At 42.9% G+C, this 16,329-nt stretch overlaps 1 protein-coding gene across 2 annotated transcripts in view; it reads right to left on the bottom strand.

Annotated features, from left to right (window-relative positions):
• Positions 1–16,329, bottom strand: part of csmd3b (CUB and Sushi multiple domains 3b) — a 1,698,079-nt gene that overhangs the window by 99,574 nt on the left and 1,582,176 nt on the right. For both annotated transcript variants that reach the window (XM_078397138.1, XM_078397139.1), the window contains exons 48-53: positions 12,089–12,235; positions 11,710–11,898; positions 7,914–8,099; positions 2,651–2,845; positions 1,498–1,671; positions 439–612 (exon numbers count right to left, since the gene is read on the bottom strand). In XM_078397138.1, coding sequence (XP_078253264.1) covers positions 439–612; positions 1,498–1,671; positions 2,651–2,845; positions 7,914–8,099; positions 11,710–11,898; positions 12,089–12,235 — 1,065 coding nt within the window. The remainder of the gene's footprint in view (positions 1–438; positions 613–1,497; positions 1,672–2,650; positions 2,846–7,913; positions 8,100–11,709; positions 11,899–12,088; positions 12,236–16,329) is intronic.

The raw sequence follows: 16,329 nt of genomic DNA, 5'->3' as shown, positions 1-16,329 counted from the left end.
TTTTATTTCCATCAAATGTTGCTTATAAGATGCCTTCTCTCACCAATGCATTGCGGACAGTTGCCTAGTTGCAAAAAGATTCAAATGCCAATTGGATACAATACACAAGTTGTGCACAGATTCCATGATCCACAGCATTGATTCCAATATTTTGGTGGCTTAGGCTACCCCAAACATGCTGTAGATCTCTGGCATCCAGACCTGCTTTTCTGAAAAGAGACCATTGGCAGCCACTTCAGTGCATCATTCACAACACTGGCAGCCTTTAGAATCATGGAGTGACACAATGTGGAAACAGGCCCTTCGGCCCAACCTGCCTACACCAGCCAACATGTCCTAGCTACACTGGTCCCACCTGCCCACGTTTGGTCCAAGTCCCTTTATTTATGAATGTGTATTGTTTCATGCATGAAGAGAAAGCTAAACATTCTTACTTACGCACACAAATTGGGAGCTGTCCAGACCAGTTGTGATCCTGCTGGCATATTCGTACCGATGAGCCAATTAGACGAAACCCTGGATTACATTGGTAAACCACTGTATCTCTGTAGCCATAATTCTCTCCAACCACTTGGCCGTTGACTATTGGATCCGGAACTCCACAGTGGGCAGCTAAAAAGTCAAAGTCAAAGGTAACATGACACTTTCAACCTCAAGGAAAAAGCACGCCTCCTTTAAATTTATCAAAAATGCGACTAACATTTCTGATTAAGCAAGTTTCTGGGCACACACATTTTGGAGGACCTAACATGGTCCACTAACACTGCTGCGCTGGTCAAGAAGGCACAGCAACGACTGTTCTACCTAAGAACACTAAAAAAGTCTGGTCTACCCCAACAGCTGCTGACGACATTCTACCGCTGCACCAGAGAGAGCATCCTAACACATGGCATCCCTGTGTGGTATCTCAGCTGCACGGAGGCAGAGAGGAAAGCTCTTCAGCAGGTAGTCCATAGAGCTCAGAGGACCATCGGAACACAGCTACCAGCCTTGGAGGGCATCTACAACACACGATGCCTCAGAAAAGCCACCAGCATCCACAAAGACTCTTCACACCCCTGCAACAGTCTGTTCGAATTTCTACCATCGGGCAGACGATACAAGGCCTTCTACACCCGCACCTCCAGACTCAGGAACAGCTTCATCCCCAGGGTCATAGCTGCTATGAACCGGTCCTGCTGAGCCGGATGGTCACATCACACAGTGAACCGGCACAGATCTACTTGCACTTTAGTCTGTTTTAAAACTGTTACAATTTGTTTCATTGGGTTGTTTAAATTAATACTGACTAGCTAATTAAATTATTGCATCGTATGGGAGGCGCATTCCCAATCTCGTTGTACCCCTCCCTGTACAATGACAATAAAGATATATTGTATTGTATTGTGTTGTATTGTCTCCTCATTACTTAGAACACCATTGGACATTTACAGCTGTGGTTTTCACCCTGTTTAATTGTGAAAGGCAAGAACAACAGATGCACCTAACAAGTCGTACCTAAACACCTTGTTTCAGATCCACTCCAAAGACCCGATGCCAGGCATTCCCTGACAGTCGGCCCAACTAATATGTAGCCGACGTCGCAGGTTATGATGGCGGTAGCTCCAAAAGTGGTTTGAGTTCCTATCTTTTTGCCGTTCGGAGGGTGTCCCAATTCTCCACAAGAGATAACTGCAAAATGAAAGGAGAAAAAAAAATTGTTCCGATAGAATCACATAATAGTTTGCATTGCTGAGACTCAATATATTGATTGGGTTGCATATATCACCAGAGAAAGGCATGGACATGTATTAAACAGGACACAGGACATATCCATTGTGGTACGGCAGCAAACAGAAGGGCCAAAACTGTGCATGTGATTTTCCACATAGGATTTCTGAATCAGTCATTTCTTCAGGGAGAAAGGAACTGAAGGTTATGACTAAACCTATGTCAGGGATTTTATATTAAAATGTACAACAGAAATCACACAGAGTAGCATATTTGGCCCTGCATCGGCATTACTGGTATCCAGAACAAGGGGCCATAGTTTAAGAATAAGGGGTAGGCCATTTAGAACGGAGATGAGGAAGAACTTTTTCAGTCAGAGAGTGGTGAAGGTGTGGAATTCTCTGCCTCAGAAGGCAGTGGAGGCCAGTTCATTGGATGCTTTCAAGAGAGAGCTGGATAGAGCTCTTAAGGATAGCGGAGTGAGGGGGTATGGGGAGAAGGCAGGAACGGGGTACTGATTGAGAGTGATCAGCCATGATCGCATTGAATGGCGGTGCTGGCTCGAAGGGCTGAATGGCCTACTCCTGCACCTATTGTCTATTGTCTATTGTCGTTGTTCTACTTCATTTTGTTTTTCATTCTTCGTGAACTAGATACAGTACCTCATGAGTGTTCTCAACAAGATTTAATATGTTTATCTTAACTTCAACACATCAATTTTATCCCTTTATATATAAATTATTGCGCTTGGTTGTGTTAATCGTACTCTAATGATTGAAGTATTTTTATGCTGAGAACCTTCTGCATCTCTATCCCTTTGAGATTTTGTTATACTGGGATACATGTGATCTGATGTTTTCTGCCAGAGCGTAACACATCATTGATATCGGCGTTAGGAACTGTCGAAAGTGAGTCAAAACAATTGTTAAATGATAGTTACTCAGACAGCGTGGTCTTCCTCTTCCCCAGCTCCAAGTTCCATTAGCCAAGCATGTGATGGCAGTCGGCCCAAGTCGATAGTAGCCAGGGTTGCAGGTGAAGACAACCTTTGTTCTGAATTCATAATTTGATCCATTCACCACTCGCCAACTACCATGTTCCAAAGTGAACGAACTGATGCTTCGGCACGTCACCACTGATAACAAGATGAACAATTCAATGATTAATTATAAAGTTGGCAAATCTAATGAATATATTCAAATGCTCCCCTCTCTCGAATGATTATCCGAATTTGGGGAAACAATAACTCAAAAAAAATAATGGGTTGGATTTTGCCCTCAGCGAGCAATTTTGTACTGACATGAGCTGCAATTACTGAACCAACGTAAAGCCCGTTCTCAATAGGAAATCTGCCCGTTGCAAGATCAGGCCAATCACCTTGAATAATTAGGAATGAGGCAAAAAGGAAGTGACAGCTCGATAGTTAATTCAAAGTCAAAGCAGATTCGGAAAGCACATGAAAGGAAGGAAATGAAAGATGAGATTGAGAAATGAAACAAACAGAATGTAAATGTAAAGTTTTTTTCTAATTAACATTAATTAGAATATGAAGAAATGGGATTGCACAAGACAAATTTAATTTGTCATGTCAGAATTATTTTTTTTGTTGGTGGAGATTAAGATTTACCATTTTACTTCATGGTGAGACCTCAACATTTTACTTCATGGATAGACCTCAACATTTTTCAGACTTGAGAGTGGATAATCTGATTAAATGCTGTAACTCCATATATTTCAAATCCAATTCAGTCTGAAGAAGGGTCTCGACTCGAAACATCGCCCATTCCTTCTCTCCGGAGATGCTGCCTGACCCGCTGAGTTACTCCAGCATTTTTGTGTCTTTCTTCGCCTTAAACCAGCATCTGCTGTTCCTTCCCTCACTTGTCTCAGCAAGAGAGCGTTCTTGCATTGCTTGTTGGAGGAACATGGTAACTTAAACAACAATCTCTGTAGTCTGATTTACACTTTCAATGGATGCTCTCAGCCTCGCCAATAGTTCTTCAAGATAATCCAGCTTATTTTATGAAGATGAATGTGTTACACTCAGTTTCTGCTAAGAGGTATAATTCAGAAACATAAATAACCAATAATAACCAGAAAAATCTTATATTTCATCACAATTCGAGAAGAAACCCAGAGATCTGAGTTTGCTCGTGGGCTTTAAGAAATTGAAGCCTACAATGGAATTCCTGGAGATTGGCTTGGGGTGGATGGTTGGGAGGGCATTTTGGATGTGGGGTGGGGAGGGATAGGCTAGGGTTGGGGCAGGTGGAGTGAGGGCCTGAGGAGAGCGGACGAGTTTCAAAACCAAATGAGGACCTTACTGAAGCATGCTTCCTGTACTGACCAGGGACCTGCTGGAGGAAGAATCCTGTTACAAACGCTGCCGTAGAGAGAACAATGTTACAAAATCATAGTTCTTCTTCTCGGAATACTGATGATAGGTGCTCTTCAGAACAATGTGACTTAATTTCCTGAGCAATTTGTGGGATCGTAGATACTTTTTTTTTTTTAAAGGCTGCTTCAGGCTACACCATGGGTTAGAGCAGCTGGAAAGTTGGATGAAGCAATGGTAAATGTGATTTGATTCTGACTGGTACAAAGTGAAGCATTTTTGGAGGCCATACAAGGATAGCACATATACAATAAATAGCTGGAGTCCTGGAAGTGTCCATAAAAAGGTTGTTCTAGGCGCACATGTCTAAACATTCCTGAAAGTAACAGCAGAGGTGGATGAGACGATGAAGGAAGTGAAGACACATTTGCCTTTGTTGGCTTTGACATGAAATATCAGAGTTAGACGTCATATTGCAACTTTGGGCCCCATGTAGGATACTGTGGACAGTTCAGGTCACCACATTGGAGGAAGGGTAAGATTGTGCATCAAAGACTGGAGAGGGGATTCACCAGAATGTTTTCTGAATCAGTGCATTTCAGATAAGGCCATAAGGTCATAATGATCGGAGCAGAATTAGACAATTCGGCCCATCAAGTCTACTCCGTCATTCGATCCTGGCTGATCTATCTCTCCCTCCAAACCACATTTTCCTGCCTTCTCCTCATCCCTGCTGACACACATACCAATCCAGAGATAAGGAGAGACTGTTTTCGCCAGGTTTGCTTTCACTGCAGCAGCAGAGGCTGACGGGTAGAGCAATATAAAATTATGGGAAAAAGATACGTAGAAAGTAAACATCTTTTTCCTATTATGAGGAAAATAAGAGGACCTAGGGTTAACGTGAGAATTTGGAGGCTTAGAGGGGATCCGAGGGGAAATTTTGCACCTTTAGAAAGGAGACGAGGTGAATTTCTTTAGTCAAAGGATTGCAAATCTGTGGAATTCTTTGCCACAGAAGGCTGTGGGGACCATCAATTGATATTCTTAAGGTGGAGATTGATAGATTCTTGATTAGCATGCATGTCAGGGGTTATGGGGAGAAGGCAGGAGAACGGTGTTGAGAGGGAAAGGTAGATCAGCCAAGAAGGTTCACCAGATTGATTCCTGGGATGGCAGGACTTTCATATGAAGAAAGACTGGATAGACTCGGCTTGTACTTGCTGGAATTTAGAAGATTGAGGGGGGATCTTATAGAAACGTACTAAATTCCTAAGGGGTTGGACAGGCTAGATGCAGGAAGATTGTTCCCGATGTTGGGGAAGTCCAGAACAAGGGGTCACAGTTTAAGGATAAGGGGGGAAGTCTTTTAGGACCGAGATGAGAAAGTTTTTTTTCACACAGAGAGTGGTGAATCTGTGGAAATCATTGCCACAGGAGGTAATTGAGGCCAGTTCATTGGCTATATTTAAGAGGGCGTTAGATGCGGCCCTTGTGGCTAAAGAGATCAGGGGGTATGGAGAGAAGGCAGATACGGGATACTGAGTTGGATGATCAGCCATGATCATATTGAATGGCGGTGCAGGCTCGAAGGGCCTAGTTTCTATGTTTCTATGATTGAATGGCGGAGTAGACTTGATTTGCCAAATGGCCTAATTCTGTTCCTACAGCTTATGAACTGATTAACAAATGCCATCCAAATTCAGCTCCATAAAGAAGGGTACTGGAAATTTCAATTCCAAGGCCAATTAAATCTATCTTTTTTCTTTTATTAATATCATCTCAAATGTTGAGTTATCTGCAAGTTGTGCATAAACTATCAATGATTTCTACTGATATTAAGACCATCCCCCAAAAATGTTCCAAAGTTGGATTGAGGCAGCCTGTCAGAAGCCAAGGCTGTCAGGATCCTAACTCTCCCGAGACTAAGGGGAAGAAATGTAATCATATGATCGACACAGAGGCATTTAAAAGTAAATGTTCTTAATCAAAATCAGAATGGAGAACCGGCCAACATTAAGCTTGGGGACATTGTTGAACTGTTCCCTTCAGTCATAAATATATAATTCACTCTGTTCTCTATATCACTGTTACAATTACAGTTATAAAGCCTCTGCCTCTTTAAATGCTTGGATTTCCGATTTGCCAGCAATTCCCACATGCGCCAATTCATCAACTGTTTACATGAATATACACCGATCAGCCAAAACATTATGACCTGATGAGGCAAAATATTATGACCGCCTGCCCAATATGCTGTTGGTCCTCTGTGTGCAGCCCCATACGCAGCAGGGTGCGATGCACAGTGTATTGTGACACATTCCTCCCGTGACCACCATTAACATTTTCTGTGACTTGTGCCACAGTCGACCTTCTGTCGGTTCGGACCAGACGGGATAGCCTTCGTTGCCCTCGCGCATCAATGAGCCTTGGGCGCCCAACACCCTGTTCCCGGTTTGTGGTTTGTCCCTCCTCGGACCACTGTCGGTAGGTACTCACCACTGCTGACCGGGAGCACCCCACAAGCCTTGCCGTTTCACAGATGCTCTGACCCAGTCGTCTGGCCATAGCAATTTGACCCTTGTCAAAGTCGCTCAAGCCTTTACTCCTGCCCATTTCTCCTGCATCCAACACGTCAACTTGAAGAACTGACTGTGCACTTGCTGCGCAATATATCCCACCCCTTGACATGTGCCATTGTAACAAGATAATCAATGTTAATCACTTTGCCTGTCAGTCGTCTTAATGTTTTGGCTGATCGGTGTATTCATGCTGCTGATGAGATCAGAGACCACTCTATCACTGAGACCACCCATAAAGGATAATTAGCAAAGGCTGCATATGGTAGATTTCTAGTCTTCCAGAGAGTGTTTAAACATAATAAAAATCCCTCAAGCTTACAATTTTACCACCTCTGCTACAGTTGACCATCTTGTAATTGAATGGCCATTTTAACAACTAATGTAGCGTTCTTGAGGTTTTCTTAAGAGCACAAAATAAGTCAACAAAAACCTGGCTAAAATCCTTTGAAAGTAGAACATTTAAATATCTCAGAGAAGGATATAAATTATTTTGAAATGTCTCCACAAAGCATTTATTATCCTTCATTTCTATCAATAGGTAGTGTCATAGAGTCATAGAGTGATACAGTGTGGAAACAGGCCCTTCGGCCAAACTCGCCCACACCGGCCAACAATGTCCCAGCTACACTAGTCCCACTTGCCTGCGCTTGGTCCATAACCTTCCAAACCTGTCCTATCCAGAATCAGGATCCAGCCTTTATTGTCATCCAAAAAAACCAAGTCTTTTGGACAAAATTCCATTACCCACAGTCTAACAATAAGAGCAATAAAAATAAGCAATAATACACACAATCACAAACCAGCACAAAATTTAAAAAAAGAAACATCCATCACAGTGAGTCTCCTCCAGTCACCTCCTCACTGTGATGGAAGGCCAGAATGTCTTTTCTCTTCCCCTGCCGTCTTTTCCCGCGGTCAGACTGTTGAAGTTGCCACGTTCCAGGCCGCGCCGGACGGTGAAAGATCCGCGGCGGGCCGACCCAAGCCCTGCGATTCGGGGCGGGCGAAGACGCTGCTGCTGTTCCTGTACCTGTTCAGCTGTTTCTTAAACGATGGGATAGTCCCAGCCTCAACTACCTCCTCTGGCAGCTTGTTCCATACACCCACCACCCTCTGTGTGAAAAAGTCACCCCTCGGATTCCTATTAAATCTTTTCCCCTTCACCTTGAACCTATGTCCTCTGGTCCTCGATTCCCCTACTCTGGGCAAAAGACTCTGTGCATCTAGTGTGTGTTTTAAAAGCGTAGTACATCACATATGAAGAGCAGGGTGTTTAAATTCCTTACCAATGCACCTGGGCGGATGGTTCTGATTGCTCCACATGCCATCATGTTGGCAGACGGCAGTGGAGCGCTCTTTTGATGAAAGCCGATAGCCATCATTGCAAAAGTAGTTGACCCGTGTGCTGACTGAGTAGTCCGTGGCAAATACCCCTCCGGTCACTGATGCTTTGGGCACGCCACAAGATATTGCTGCAACAAATCACCCAGCTCGTGAATGACACACAGACCAACAGTATTTATTTATGCAAAGCTGCGTTAGTAGAACTTAACAGATTTAATAAAAAATAAAGGCAACGTGTGGCAGATGTAAGTAAAATCAAGGGAGTCTCTTCAAGAATATAGACTGTTGAGAGAGAACTTAAGCAAGAAATATCCTTGGTAAGTATGATTAAGGACAATTCCAAGGGATTCGACGAGTATGCCTGGAGCACGAGATAGCCAGGGAAAGAGTGGATTTCCTTAGGAATCAAAGGAGTGGAGTGAGGCAAGGTCAAAAATGAACATTTCTCATTTCCATTCACTAAGGGGAATAGAAACATAGTAACATAGAAAATATGTGCAGGAGGAGGCCATTTAGCCCTTCGAGCCAGCACCACCATTCATTGTGATCATGGCTGATCAACTACAATCAGTAACCCGTGCCTGCCTACTCCCCATATCCCTTGATTCCACTAGGCCCTAGAGCTCTATCTAACTCTCTTTCAAATTCATCCAGTGAATTGGCCTCCACTGCCTTCTGTGGCAGAGAATTCCACAAATTCACAACTCTCTGCATGAAAAAGTTTATTCTCATCCCAGTTTTAAATGGCCTCCCCTTTATTCTTAGACTGTGGCCCCTGGTTCTGGACTCCTCCAACATTGGGAACATTTTTCCTGCATCTATCTTGTGTAGTCCTTTTATAATTTTATACATCTCTAGAAGATCCCCTCACATCCTTCTCTAAACTCCAGTGAATACAAGCCCAGTCTTCCCCATCTTTCCTCATATGACAGTCTCTTTGTCCCAGGAATTATCCTCGTGAACCTGCGCTGCACTGCCTCAATAGCAAGGACGTCCTTCCTCAAATTAGGAGACCAAAACTGCACACAATACTCCAGATGTGGTCTCACCAGGGCCCTTTACAACTGCAGAAGGACTTCTTTGCTCCTGTACTCAAATCCTCTCGTTATGAAGTCCAACATGCCATTAGCTTTCTTCACTGCCTGCTGTACATAAAAGATACTGAGCTCAGGGAAGTGTTGATGGATGAGATTTATCACAGCGTGCCATGGTAAGCAAGGGAGTTGGGTCCCTGAAGAAGATTTCTGCATCTTCGTTGGCCACAAGCGAGGTACCAGAAGACTGGAGGAGAGTTAATGATGTTCCTTTAATTCAGTAGAGCAGCCAAAATAAGCCAGGTATCTACAGGGCCAGAGAGCCTTGTTTCATGGTGGGGAAATTATTGGAGAAAATCCTCAGGGACTGGATTTAGATTTAGATTTAGAGATACAGCGCGGAAACAGGCCCTTCGGCCCACCGAGTCCGCGCCGCCCAGCGATCCCCGCACATTAACACTATCCTACACACACTAAGGACAATTTTTACATTTTACCCAGTCAATTAACCTACAAACCTGTACGTCTTTGGAGATTCATATACATTTGGAAAGACAGGCTGATTAGAGATGGTAGGCATGGATTTTGTGCCTCTTTAATTTGATTATTTAGCGGGTAAGCGAGAAGACCGATAGAGAACATAGAAGAGTGTAGCACAGGAGAAGGTCCCTTGGCCCACAATGTCGAACATGATGCCAAGATAAGTTAATCGCATTGAACTGCACATGATCCATATCCCTCCCTTGACAAAGGCAGGAGAAATAAGTTGTTCATATGGACTTTCGCAAGGCATATGGCAAGGTTTTGTATGGCAGGCTGATCCAAAATGTTAAGGGCCATGCAATCCAAAGCGAGTTGGTCATTTGGATCAGAGAATGGCTTGGTGAAAGGAGGCAGAAGGCACTGGTGGAGGGATAGTTTTCTAATTGGAAAACTTTGACTAGTGGTGTACCGCAAAGATTGATGCTGGGATATACCTTAACCACCTGGAAGAGAATGTAGAAGGAATAACCAGTAGGTTAATGGATAGCATTATTAGTTAGCTTGTATTGTGGATAGCAGGAAGGTAGTCCAAGATGATAGCAGGATAGTGTTCAGGTGGAAATTTGGGAGGATGATTGGAATTTAGTTCTGTTAAGTGTGAGGTGATTCATTTTTGCAAGTCCTATAGGGGCAGGACATACTCAGCAAATGATAAGGTCTGTAGAAATGTTAGCAATGCAGGTAAATATGGCAATGAAGTCGACATGCAGCATGCTTGCCTTCCTAAGTTGGGGCAAAGAACATTAAAAATTGCAACTTTATAAAACATTGGTTAGCCCACGCTTAGAGTACCATGGACACTTTTGGTCACCACTCCAGAGGACAGGGGTGGTTGAGCTGGACAGTGTGCAGAGAAGATGCACCTAGATGTTGCCTGGATTGGAGGACTTTTGTTAAGGAGAAAGACAGGACAGGTAGGGTTTGTTTTCCATGAAAGTTTTTTTTTCTGCAGTGAATGGTTGATACCTGAAACTCGCTGATTGGTGGCATCAGATACAATCACGACATTTATACAATAATACAAGTCTCAAAAGACAGATCCCCTATAAAAACCCTGAAGATTATACAGTTACTCATTTAAATTAAAATCTACTGGATGTTTTACAGTGAGATCAGAATCATATTGAAAGCACCAGGCAAAAAAAAACTGTGGTATGAATGGCTAACTAATTATAATTTAAAACAGGCCACCGTGAATGTCTTTCATTCGAGAATAATTGACATGGTTATTTTACAGAAATTGATGAAATGTTGCTTTTACAGATGACCCCTCACTAGATTATTGGTCTACTCTGTGGTCAGTGATATGCAGAAGAGTTAACTGGACAATTAGCAGCTTACGTATAAGATTATTAAGGGGTTGGACACGTTAGAGGCAGGAAACATGTGCCTTGCCTTATCAGGTGCCATATCCAGTTTAACAATTTATATTACAACCACTACTGAAATCTTAATGAGATTTGTGACTGTGCTATTGAGGGCGTGCAGCGTAGGTTTACTAGGTTAACTCCCGGAATGGCGGGACTGTTATATGTTGAAAGACTGGAGCGACTAGGCTTGTATACACTGGAATTTAGAACGATGAGAGGGGATCTTATCGAAACATATAAGATTATTAAGGGGTTGGACACGTTGGAGGCAGGAAACATGTTCCCAATGTTGGTGGAGTCCAGAACCAGGGGCCACAGTTTAAGAATAAGGGGTAAGACATTTAGAACGGAGATGAGGAAAAACTTTTTCAGTCAGAGTTGTGAATCTGTGGAATTCTCTGCCTCAGAAGGCAGTGGAGGCCAATTCTCTGAATGCATTCAAGAGAGAGCTGGATAGAGCTCTTAAGGATAGCAGAGTCAGGGGGTATGGGGAGAAGGCAGGAACGGGGTACTGATTGAGAATGATCAGCCATGATCACATTGAATGGCGGTGCTGGCTCGAAGGGCCGTATGGCCTCCTCCTGCCCCTATTGTCTATTGTCTATTGTCTACTGTCTACGTTGAGGATAACGTTGGGATGAGGAGAGTTAATTTTACAGCTGCCATGATATATTAAAGACAAGGATGAGAACTAGAGATTGTAAGTTGGAGGAAGCTACAACACCAGCTAGATGTTCTTGCCCTGTTTTAGTACATGTAACAACCAGAAATGATGAATTGAATATGTTTACCTTGACAGGCAGGAACAGCCACATTCCAAGAGTAAAATCCGTATGGTGATTTCCTGCATGTAGCAGTGCTGTTCCCAATAAGTCTGTAGCCTGGTTCACATGCCCAACGAACAATATTGTTGAGTTGCCCTCCTGTTTGGCTGAGTATGATACCATGGGGAGGTGAGTCTGGAGTGCTGCAGTAAAAGGCTGGTAAGAGAAAAGAGTTGTATCCAGTACTGAGTTACTCCAGCATTTTGTGAATAAATCGATTTGTACCAGCATCTGCAGTTATTTTCTTATACTACAGAGTTGTATTGGATGCGTTTTATTGCATTCCAGCTTGTTTTAACAGAGGAATTGCAAAGCAGGACAGTATTCGATGACATCAGCTACTTACCAACATATCGGATGCGGAAGCCTTTTTTGTTGGTACCGTGATCAGCTGACCAGCGCAGGAACAGTTGGTGGCCGTTACTAGTGACATTGAAAGGGGAAGAGTAGTCTCCACTGAAGGAATTCAGCAAAGGACTGTGGCTGTTTAGACCTTGGTAGAAACAGACAATTAGTATGCCAACCTGAATCTACGAGTAAAAGTGATAATATATTTTAATGAAAAATAATTTAGATTCCTAATACAGTCTAAAATCAAAGTGATGGGGTTTTAAATACTGATGAAAGTAAAATGTAATTACAAAGTGAGATGGCAGATCAAATGTTTAATAATCTGCTGTGATCAATAGGTTTACACATCAAACATTTACTTTAGATCATACAGCTTGTAACAATTGCTGTGTTATTAATAACTGAAGAGCTGCAATACTATTAACCATAAATTAATCAGATGAACATTAAAAACTTTTGATAACCTTCACACTGGAATAATAACACTAAAACATTTTAATTTTTACATATTGCCACAAATTAACTAACAGCAAATATACGTGAATGAGACATTAATTTAATCAAATCCATGAATAGTTTTTAACCAGCCTGCTCCTGGATATTTTAGAAACAGTAAATCTCTTTACTGTCCCGTGTGTATTTTTTAACTGAGATTTTATTGAAGCAGAAATCCTTTGATGGCATTTTATAAAACCTTTTCCAAATGTATTGAGCCATGTGGCCTGGTGTGCTGATGTCAATTTGGTCCGATTGTGGAAGGCCAACATCATGGCCCAAATTATTTCGGAGCCCAGCAGTGTGGTCAAAGCAGCAACGGGCCCTCCAACAGTGTATCAAGAAGGACCTGGCACCAAAATGCTTTTGGCAGCAGACAAAGTTCTCTCCCAACTTTGCCAGTTGTCAACCTGGAGAGAGGACATTGGTGCCTTGTGTCGGAAGGAACTGTAGATGCTGGTTTAAACCAAAGATAGACACAAAATGCTGGAGTAACTCAGCGGGACAGGCAGCATCTCTGCAGACAAGGATGGGGTGACGTTTCGGGTTGAGACCCTTCTTCAGATTGATGTTTTGTGTATCCTTTGAGTGAATCTAGAGAACTTTGCAGATGGAAACACTGATAGCATCTCTCCAGTATTTTAAGCTGCCTGTTGCAGGTAGTCCAAGTCTCAGAAGCACAATGGAAGGCAGGGATACCTGTTGGGTGTTAAACCATGTGTTTGGTGCCAGATTTTAGTGTCTTGATCTTCAAATTACTCTTTTCCCCATTTACCTAACATATGTGTAAGAAGGAACTGCAGATGTTGGTTTAAACCGTGGACACAAAAAGCTGGGGTAGCTCAGCGGGACAGGCAGCATCTCTGGAGAGAAGGAATGGGTGATGTTTTGGGTCGAGACCCTTCTTCAGACTGGTTGGGGATGAGGGAAACGAGAGATTTGGAGAGATAAAGAACGATATGCAAAAAGGTAACAATGATAAATGAAACAGGCCATTGTTAGCTGTTTGTAGAGTGAAAATGAGAAGCGAATGGGACTTGGGTGGGGGAGGGATAGACACTTTAATTCTCCTTCCCATTCCTACACAGGCCTTTCTGTCCTCGGTCTCCTCCATTGTCAGAGTGAGGCTAAACGCAAACTGGAGGAACAGCACCTCATATTTCGCTTGGGCAGCTTACAGCCCAGCGGTATGAATAATGATTTCTCTCACTTCAGGTAGCCTCAGCATTCCCTCTCTCTCTATCCCTCCCCCACCCAAGTCGCACCAGCTTCTCATTTTCACCCTACAAACAGCTAACAATGGTCTGTTTCCTTTATCATCGTTACTTTTTTGCATATCTTTCATTCATTGATCTTTATCTCTCCACATCACCGTCTATATCCTTCCTTTGTCCCGCCCCCCGACATCAGTCTGAAGAAGGGTCTCGACCCGAAACGTCACCCATTCCTTCTCTTCCGAGATGCTGCCTGACCTGCTGAGTTACTCCAGCATTTTGTGAATAAATCACCGTCTATACCTCTTGTTTCCCTTATCCCTAACCAGCCTGAAGAAGGGTCTCAATCCGAAACGTCACCCATTCCTTCTCTCCAGAGATGCTGCCTGGCCCGTTGAGTTACTCCAGATTTTTGTGCCCAACCTATGTGTTCATCAGTGCTTACCTGGGCCAAGGATAGCCTCCTGAGATAACGGGAAGCCATCTGTGCTTTTCAAGGTCTTGCATACTTCATTACTCAGCGGGACAGGCAGCATCTCTGGAGAGGAGGAATGGGTGACGTTTCGGGTCGAGACACTTCTTCTAAGGAGGGTCCGAAGAAGGGTCTCGAGTCGAAACATCACCCATTCATTCTCTCCAGAAATGCTGCCTGTCCCTCTGAATTACTCCAGCTTTTTGTGTCTATCCTTGGTTTAAACCAGCATTTGTAGTTCCTTCCTACATATTTCGTTATGATCTGCTGCATGTCAGTGATGAAAATGATGTTCTTATGAGTATTGCTGGTGAAAAGAGATCTTAATTGCATTTACTCTTACTTCTAAAAATCAGTTTGTTATTGTTTGAGTGGGAGAGAGGGAGAAAATACAGAGAAGACTTGGGACAAAAGAAAAGAACTTCATGGAAATTGCCATTTATAAAATGTCTCAGTAATCTTGATGGGAAATTGATTTAGAGAAAACCAAGTTTTTTTTCTTAATGGAGGCGGTTGTTTTATTAAATGTGAGACTTTTACTTCTGTCATCTGAAATAAACTCATTATGAGTTTTAATGGGTGACATTTCAGGTCGAGACTCTTATTCAGACTCAGAAGGAATGGGTGACGTTTCGAGTCGAGACCCTTCTTCAGACCCGAAACGTGTCGACCCGAAACGTCACCCATTACCATCTCTCCCGAGAAGCTGCCTGACACGCTGAGTTACTCAAGCATTACACCAGCATCAGACAAAAGACAATAGACAATAGGTGCAGGAGGAGGCCATTCGGCCCTTCGAGCCAGCACCGCCATTCAATGTGATCATGGCTGATCATTCTCAATCAGTACCCCGTTCCTGCCTTCTCCCCATCCCCCCTGTCTCCGCTATCCTTAAGAGCTATATCTAGCTCTCTCTTGAATGCATTCAGAGAATTGGCCTCCACTGCCTTCTGAGGCAGAGAATTCCACAGATTCACAACTCTCTGACTGAAATAGATTTTCCTCATCTCAGTTCTAAATGGCCTACCCCTTATTCTTAAACTGTGGCCACTTGTTCTGGACTCCCCCAACATTGGGAACATGTTTCCTGCCTCTAACGTGTCCAACCCCTTAATAATCTTATATGTTTTGATGAGATCTCCTCTCATCCTTCTAAATTCCAGTGTATATAAGCCTAGTCGCTCCAGTCTTTCAACATATGACAGTCCCGCCATTCCGGGAATTAACCTAGTAAACCTACGCTGCACGCCCTCAATCTGCAGTTTTTTTCCTACATAAAATGAGTTTTATGACCGGTTCGTGTTTGAAGTGGTTCTTAAAATTAAATGCACAATGCAATTTGTGTTTTCAACAGGGCCAACATTATTCACTGATCCACAGTCTGTCTATTTGATTATATATTCAGCAAACAAAATATCCTTGCTCCCAACATATGTTTGTTTGCAATTAGCATTTAAATTACATTATTTTTCTGCCGAATGCAACTCACTCTATTTAAGTCCAAATGGCTTTGAAGCAACTAAAGTTTGTTCAATGCCATCTGGGTTTTTTTTTTAAATGTCCAGGGTTATTCCATTCCTCAGGATAAAAAAATGAAGTCCCTTTAAATAATTCAGCAGTCCAGAATGTGGCACAGCTTTCTCCAGATGCATAATTTAAAAAATAAATAACTGAAATTATCAAAGGGTGGCCATCCATCTGTAAGGGAAGATTCTCTGATCAACATCCAGGGAAGGAAAGATTTTCTGATCTCCCAGATCTTTTAGTACAAATTAGAATCTGAGAACACTGCCGGATCACAACAGCATTTTTTTTTTGGTCTGTGAATTAATGGTTAAAATCGCCTTTGAAATGCAAGCTCATAAGTGCTAGGATCAGAATTAGGCCATTCAGCCCATCAAGTCTACTCCACCATTCAATCACGGCTGATCCATCTCTCCCTCCTAACCCCATTCTCCCGCCTTCTCCCCATAACCCCTGACACCTGTACTAATCAAGAAACTATCTATCTCTGCCTTAATAATATCCATCGACGGCCTCCGCAACCTTCTGTGG

This window comes from Rhinoraja longicauda, chromosome 4, assembly GCF_053455715.1.
Source record: "Rhinoraja longicauda isolate Sanriku21f chromosome 4, sRhiLon1.1, whole genome shotgun sequence".
NCBI lineage: Eukaryota > Metazoa > Chordata > Chondrichthyes > Rajiformes > Arhynchobatidae > Rhinoraja > Rhinoraja longicauda.
The sequence above is the reverse complement of the archived record's forward strand: the minus strand, read 5'-3'. Positions and strand labels throughout refer to the sequence as shown.